This window comes from Brassica oleracea, chromosome C9 (genome assembly GCF_000695525.1).
Source record: "Brassica oleracea var. oleracea cultivar TO1000 chromosome C9, BOL, whole genome shotgun sequence".
Lineage (NCBI taxonomy): Eukaryota > Viridiplantae > Streptophyta > Magnoliopsida > Brassicales > Brassicaceae > Brassica > Brassica oleracea.
The window spans coordinates 13,477,666-13,486,102 of NC_027756.1; the positions used below are offsets into that span (position 1 = coordinate 13,477,666).

The 8,437-nt window shown below is 34.7% G+C and overlaps 1 protein-coding gene across 2 annotated transcripts in view; it reads left to right on the forward strand.

The window, feature by feature from the left end:
• Positions 1-3,302: 3,302 nt before the first annotated feature.
• Positions 3,303-8,437, forward strand: part of LOC106318972 (protein TRANSPARENT TESTA 12) — an 8,321-nt gene continuing 3,186 nt past the window's right edge. The window contains exons 1-7 of one of the 2 annotated variants that reach the window (XR_001265407.1): positions 3,303-3,706; positions 4,048-4,679; positions 5,256-5,312; positions 5,663-5,901; positions 6,011-6,129; positions 6,233-6,319; positions 6,434-6,681. Coding sequence is in view for 1 of the 2 variants with exons in the window: in XM_013757153.1 (XP_013612607.1) it covers positions 3,401-3,706; positions 4,048-4,679; positions 5,256-5,312; positions 5,663-5,901; positions 6,011-6,129; positions 6,233-6,319; positions 6,434-6,499 (1,506 nt within the window). In the remaining variant the exon portion in view is untranslated. Of the gene's footprint in view, positions 3,707-4,047; positions 4,680-5,255; positions 5,313-5,662; positions 5,902-6,010; positions 6,130-6,232; positions 6,320-6,433; positions 6,709-8,437 lie in introns of those variants that run through there. The other variant, XM_013757153.1, reaches the window with a different exon arrangement.

Here is an 8,437-nt window from a genome sequence, read left to right on the forward strand (position 1 = left end):
AGTTAAGAGTAGACGATCACGTCTAGACTATGGACAGATGCAAACACGATTTGCAAAGACCCAATAGTGATCTCCGAGGACAATGTGATTCACATTGCTTAGCACATATACTTTACCGAGACACTCGATGTCAAAAGACATGAGAAACGACCTAAGAGGTCGAAGTGGTCTAGTTACGGCTTAGTAATGAAACTGGCCAATTACTTCTCATCCTATACATACAAGAAATATCACGCACAAGATGCGTAGAATGTAGAACATACACTGAGGTTCGAGGTTCACATCAGGGGGAGTAGTGCGTGTTGTACTCTTTTTCCTTCATCATGATTTTGTCCCACTGAGTTTTCCTGATAAGGTTTTAATGAGGCAACATGAAGCGTACTACAGATCTTGTATGGTTATGGCATCCAAGGGGGAGTGTTATAAATCATAGAGTGGATTGCCATTAACCAAGACCGGCCCAATACATAGTAGACAAGAGGAGAAAGTCCGTCGGCCACATCAAGCCCAGCCACGACCGCAAGGAGGAGAGAGAGTCGGCCAATGACCTAGCCGACTTAGAACTTAGGATGTTTTCCTTTTCTATGTTTTAGTAGTTTTCATATTTTCTGTTGGATTATGATTTGTACTCTTTTCTTTTATCTCTATCTTGTAATCCTTATATAGAGGAACCCTTTTGTTCATTAATAATAACACAGAAATATTCAGTCTCAAACCTTCTATTTACAACAATCCCTCCATTTTTGGATTTTGTTTAGATACATATTTAAAAATAGCTCTGTGTCCTAATTGGAAAAAGCTGAAAAGATGGTGTAATTACTTATTGCATGCATGACCTTTTCCTATGGTTAGATACATCTCTCGGTGTTTACATTTTTTAAAAAATTTGGAAACCCAATTAAAATTCATAACAAATTATTAATTTCAGTTCTAAAAGTCAACTTATTATACATTATTGCAGCAATTTTTTTACAACTCGATAACTGTGATTACACCAGATTTAAAATTATATTTAGAAAATTTAAAAGTAAAAAAAAATATCAAAATATTTTTAATAAATGTAAGATTTATATGTACACATTCTCTACACTACCAAAAAAATAATCCATATAAGGAAAAGAAAAATAAATAACATTGTAATGGAAAACATATAAATGTTCCAAAAAAATATCAAATTAATCAACATAAAAATTAACGAAAGAGGACAATTATAAATATGCTATAAAAATATCAAATTTATGAAAATATTACATTTTACAAATATTTATCAATTTTTAAATGAAATTTAAAGAAGAAAATGATTTCGTGCTTTCAAAGTGAAATACTGGCACTAGCAAAATTTTGACGTCGTTTCTAAAGCTAGTATCATTTAATGTGTTCCTACGCATAAGTTGCAAAAGAAAAAATAATATAATTTTATCATAGTAAATTATTTATAAAGAAAACAAACTAATTGTTTCGAAGCATTGCTTTCTTTTGCCTGCCAATAAATATGGTTGTCTGAACTGAAACAAAATAGAAGTTATTGCTAAGTCCGTTGCAGTTGAATGTTCTGTAAATGGTTACTCGCGCCGTGTCTTGTTTAATGTTTACTACACAGAATAAAATTTGTGTAGGAATATCTTCTGAAAAACTTTAGCTAGGTGTTTACAGCAGTAATATACCTGATCAAAATTAAGGACATGATTAATCCCGGTCTCTTAGTCGGAGTTCTTAACTTATGATTTGATTTTTTTTTTTTTTACATTTTTCAGTTAAGAAACAACTTTTATATCTCTTATTTAAGAGACAGTTTTTAACTTTTTTTAGTTAAAATCTAAGAAAAATTTAGAAACGTCTTTTAACCGAAGTTAAGAACCCCAATTAAGAGATTTGGATTAACGATGGTCTAAATGCTGGAAAAAAAAAGATCAAAATTTATCAAAAAGAAAAATTCACAAGTCATTGTGTATTTACGAGCGATGCGACTGGATTTTGTTTTTGCTTGCTTAAAATGTTTCTAATTCAACACTAATTGAATTAGTATACATATATGTCATGATCATTATAAACACACTAGGGCGAACTCATTCGAGATCCTTTTTTTGCATGAGTTCTTTAACATGATAATTAAACCAGTAAAGTGGAGAGGACTGCGTATCCATCGGATTAGTCCTAAATCACTAATCATGTATATAAGCAAACAAAATGCTTTAAGAACATCTAAATTGTCTTAATCATACAATTTCTCTCCAAACGACAAGGTATCATTTAAATATGGAATAATATGTTGTCTTATTCGATTTAAAATAAGTTAGAATTTTCGAAAGAATTAGTTTTATATTGGAATGGTTGTTAAATCAAGTAAAACAAGTTATTATATGAAGTTATCAGAACTATTGGGGTTTTTACTTTTTAGGAAGGAATCTACAATTGAATATCCCATCAAATGATAATAATGACCACGTCTACACTCGAGAATAATGCCCTTTCTCAGAAAAAAAGAGAGTCTACACTCTATAATGTTTTAGTGTCATGTTAATTGACACACGCATAAATACTAAACACCCATTGCAATATACAATCAAATGTTGTTAACTCAAATGGAGTAAGTATATAAGGAAAAGCCTAAAAGCCACAGTGATGCTTGAAACAAAACATTATTTGACAAAGCTTTGGGTTATTAGAATCTCTTGATAATCTAAAATAATTCGTATATTTTACTCAAACAAGCTTTTCACACATACTTGTCTTAATTAATATAACAAATTATGTACGTATTTAATGCCATTCTTCTCATTAAAAAAGATCCAACATTTAAATAGGTTTCCAAACCGTTGTTGGTATTAGTTTTCAAATGATCAATCATTTCAATATTATAGAAATATGCATATATTAGTTATTTTACTAATGTTTAGTTAGTTTAGAAAATTATATAGTTTGAGATGTTGTAGAAATAGTTTAGATAAAAATTGAAATTATTTAAGAAAATATGCTATGTCATATTTACATGTTATCTAGTTTTTTTAAAAAAAATATTTATTGAAAATGATCGTAAAAATGATACATAAGCATTTTGTAAAATGGTTTATTTAAGAGGTGTGTAATTTTGAGCCTTGCTGGATACAATACAGCAGAAAACAAAAATTATTCAAAAGTGCAAAACAGCCTTTTCCCGTTTCTTCATTTCCAGTTTTGATTTATTTATTATACAAAAAGAACAAAAGGGGATCATAGTCAAATAAAAAGTTAATTATTATTATTTCCGTCAGCATACACGGCAAAACTCGCATTATATAAGGCCTACCGAAGTTGCAGAGAGACACACACACACACACAAAAGAGAGAGATAGACACTATATTCTTTCCCAGATTTCCATTTATTATTTTCTCAAATATTCCAGCAAAAAATAAAGAGATAATGAATTCAGAATCGTTAGAAAATCTCCACCGACCACTGATTGAATCATCGAAATCGTTCATCGACTACCGGCTCGAGACTGTCTTAACTGACCGAGAACTGCCATACCTCCGCCGGATCTACCTGGCGATGATGATAGAGATGAAGTTCCTCTTCCACCTTGCCGCTCCGGCGATCTTCGTCTACGTCATTAACAACGGAATGTCCATCCTCACTCGTATCTTCGCCGGCCACGTAGGCAGCTCGCAACTCGCCGCCGCTTCACTCGGAAACAGTGGTTTCAACATGTTCACTTATGGACTTCTGGTAATAACAGTCTCCTCTGAATCTTAACCGGTTTCTAAACCGATCTGTTGTAACTTAAACTTAATCTAAACCGGTTACTCAACTGATCTACTTCAATTTGCAACTTAAACTGAATCTAAACCGATGTTATTGAAACTTAAACTGATCTAACCGGTTCTCAACCGATCTAATGTAAAAAAAGTGAATCAAAACCGGTTATATTGTAACTTATACTGAATCTAACCGATTTAGTTGATTTCTGATATAATAAAGATTTCATCTGATTCTAGATCGGTTTCTTAACCGATCTATTGCAACTTAATCTGAATCTAACCGGTTTTGTTGATTTTCCGGTTATGTAGCTCGGTATGGGAAGTGCGGTGGAGACGTTATGTGGACAAGCGCATGGAGCTCATCGTTACGAGATGCTCGGCGTGTACCTCCAAAGATCAACGGTGGTTCTCATCATCACCTGTCTCCCCATGTCGCTCCTCTTCATCTTCTCCAAGCCTCTCCTCAACACACTCGGCGAGCCAGAACAAGTCGCGTCAATGGCTTCCGTCTTCGTCTACGGCATGATCCCAGTGATATTCGCCTACGCAGTTAACTTCCCCATCCAGAAGTTCCTCCAAGCTCAGAGCATCGTCACGCCGAGCGCTTACATCTCCGCAGCTACTCTGGTCATCCACCTTGTCCTCTCATGGATCGCTGTGTATCGACTAGGGTTTGGTCTCTTGGCTTTGTCTTTGATCCATAGCTTGTCGTGGTGGATCATCGTCGCGGCTCAGATTGTTTACATCAAGATGAGTCCGAAATGTCGCCGGACGTGGGAAGGTTTTAGCTGGAAAGCTTTTGAAGGTCTTTGGGACTTTTTCCGGTTATCGGCGGCTTCAGCGGTGATGCTCTGCCTAGAGTCGTGGTACTCTCAGATTCTTGTTTTACTCGCCGGACTTCTCAAGAACCCTGAGCTTGCTTTGGATTCTTTAGCTATATGGTAACTTTCAAAACTCTAAAATCTCATTACATAATAACATTAATTAAATTGCAAAACATGATATTTAATTGAATATCTGCGTAATTTGCAGTTTTTTACATAGTATTTGTTTTCATATACATTATAAATTAAGTATACACTATGTAGCAATGAATTTGAACATGTGATTTTGTCGTATTAAGATAGACAAAAGTAATTATTGCAAAAAGTGTGTATTTAAAACAAAATTATTTCCAGGTTCAGAAATTATCAATGAATGCGAAGATAGTTATAAATAATCGCATTAAAGCGAGACAGATGTAATTAATAACAATTAAGTAATTAAATAATTGTAAGTGGTATGATTTCATTTTCAATGAGGGGTCGAAAAAGACAACACGGCTCCTCGTCTTCACGTCATTTTCTTAGTCAGTAGAGAGACCATAGAAAGCTCCTTGAGCTTCTGTCTTCACTTTTGTCGCTTTCTAAAGAGTTTCAAACTGCATGGCGTTTCCAATGAGTAAAACAGCATGCACTTATGGGCCTCGTTAACACATATTATCAAATTACTCATCAAAATTTTGTTTTCTTTTCCAGCATGTCAATTTCTGCAATCTCGTTCATGGTCTCCGTTGGATTCAACGCAGCTGCAAGGTTGGTAACAAATACTCCCTCCGTTTCATAATATAAGTAGTTTTGGCTAAAAGCGCGAAGATTAAGAAAATTATTATGTTTTTAAAAAATATTTTATAATAAATAGGTTAGATATAATTTAACCAATAAAAAATAAGTCTATTTAATTTGATTGGTCACACTGTATTCAATAAATGTAAAAGTTACCTACAAATACGAAAACTACTTACATTTTGAAACAAAAATATTTCCCTAAAACTACTTACAATATGAAACGGAGGGAGTAGTAGTTTTTCTTTTCCCCTCAAAAATATAAATAAATCTTATTCCTTGTTGTTATTAATAATAATATGTTTCTTGGTTGATTTTAGTGTGAGAGTAAGCAATGAGTTAGGAGCTGGAAATCCAAGAGCGGCTGCGTTTTCAACGTTTGTAACGACAGGAGTATCATTATTGCTAGCGGTTTTTGAAGCCGTTGTGGTCATGTCGTGGCGAAATGTCATCAGCTATGCGTTTACTGATAGTCCTGAGGTGGCCGAGGCCGTTGCGGATTTATCTCCCTTTTTAGCCATCACCATTGTCCTCAATGGAGTTCAGCCTGTTTTGTCAGGTAAAAAAGAAGCCCACAAATTAAATCAAATCAACCTTAGTTGATTAATACTTTTAATTATTAATTAGTTTTAAGATTTTAAACTAATGTTGCTAATACAAACTTTTAGGTGTGGCTGTTGGGTGTGGATGGCAAGCATTTGTGGCGTACGTTAACATTGGTTGTTACTACGTTGTGGGAATTCCGATTGGGTTCGTACTTGGTTTCACCTATGACATGGGAGCAAAGGTAAATATACTAATCAGTATTTAATTTTGTTTACGTAAATGTACCTATTAAATAATGATAAATGAAAATAACTAAATGTGTTTGTAATGATTGATTGGTACAGGGAATATGGACAGGGATGATTGGTGGCACATTAATGCAAACCATAATCCTAGTGATTGTTACCTTTAGAACTGATTGGGATAAAGAGGTAAATTAAAAAATATTTTCTATGCTTTTATGTGAAAAGTGTTAGGCATAGATCTTGGTATGCTTTAGGATAGACATGGACCATATGGTAAAGTGTTTTTTATAAATCATTTAGGTGGAGAAAGCTTCGAGCCGACTGGACCAATGGGAAGAGAGCCGTGAGCCGCTTCTGAAGCAGTAAACAATGGTCAATATTTTTGAGAGTATTACATGAAAGATGCCAATTTAATTGATAAACACACATATTTTTTCAATCGAAAAATGTATGTTGTTTTGTTGATTAATGACTCGGAAATTTATTTATTTATTCCTGGAAAAAGGGGGAGAGGAAACAAAATTGTAATCAGTATTTCAGTGTGAGAGTTGTTGTAAAAGAACGGAAATTCTATATATTTCATTAATGAATAAGACATTTCAAGATAAAGATAAAAAAAAAAGTACAAATCATAATCCAACTAGATTTATGATAACTATTAAATACATAAATGAAAAGATTACATATACAAGGAAAAGGAAATAGGGTTTTTTTTTCTCTAAAGTTTGTGGTCGCTTCTTTCTCTCCTCTAAGGCATGCGGCCGCCTCTCTCTTCTCTCTCTAGGGTTTCGGCTATGTCTCTTTCTTCTAGGGTTTGAGCCGGTTATGGGACCGAGCTGGTTATGGATATTCATCACTTGATTTATAACATTTTCCCTTGGATGCCATAACCATACATGATTGTAATACGCTTCACGTTGCCTCATTAAAACCTTCTCAGGAAAAATCCAGTGGGACAAAACCATGATGAAGGAAAAATAGTACAACACGTACTACTCCCCCTGATGTGAACCTCAGTGGAAGTTATTTAGTCTACGTGGAAGTTCTTTAGTCTACGCATCTGATGCGTGATCTTCCTGAACGTGCAGGTGGGAAGTAAACAAATCGGTCAAGTTATTACTGAACCGTAATTGGACCACTTCGACCTCTTCGGCCTTTTCTCATGTCCTTTGACATTGTGTGCCTTTAGTAAAGTAGATGTGCTGAGCAATGCGGATGGCATTGTACTCGAAGATCACTGTCGGTTCTTTGCAAACTCATGTGTGCATGAGTCTTTGCAAATCGTGTGTATATGGATAATATACCGAGCATGGTTCCATGAATTAATAATCTCAGGTTGTAAACCTATGATCCGGTGTATCTTCTACACGGAAGTTTACCAATATCTTTTCCATTGATTTTTCTCAATTATCATGTTGAGTCATAGATCTCAACCACATAAGCTCTCGAATACCTTGGCTATTATGATTGGTTATGATGATAAAGTGCGGACGACCATCAACCATACTATATTCTGATCGATTCATGTTTTGAATTATAGACATTGTCTATATATGTCCGCAACTCGTTCCATGAGCGTCCAAGATCATTGCTGCAAGGATTTTACAGTCTTATAAAACTATGGCTTCGCAGCCAAATACATTCGTGGACCTCGGTTATCAATCTCTCTTGCATTCGGTAATGCCATATATATATCAGACATTGCAGTTCTTTATCCATATCTTGATGGCGTCCCATGACCTCTCTGCCGTGGATCATATCACACACTGAATATACATTAGGTTATGGACTTCGATCACACATTCTTATGGACTGCAACCTATTGGTATCCGATCGAGAAGGATAGATTAAATGTCTCCTCTCAGCCTCACAACAGTAGCAGACTGTTTTGCTATGCCGGATCCTTATCTAAGGGATCTGATGTTGGATTGGTCTATCCGGAGAACATGCTATCCGAGGTAGCAATCTGAGACAATCTGAATTACCTTTCTTTGGGCTGATCTTTCTTTTCCACTAGCCCGTACTACAATCTAGTCGGTCCATGCTAGTGTCACAGATCTTTATAAACCTTTTAACCCCTCTTTAGGCTGGTTTAGTATAAACACAAGGAATTCGAATTTCTTTATTAGTTTACATATGGACTGAATTTGATCGTTCTTATAGAACTCCTTTACTAATATTACATACTATATGCAGCTGCTTTGTTTTAGTCCGTGAACAGCTTAGGAACAATGTTGTATTTTATCCAGTGATCCATATGCTGCTTACTACATCTTTATATGTCAATCTAATTTCTTTCTTATG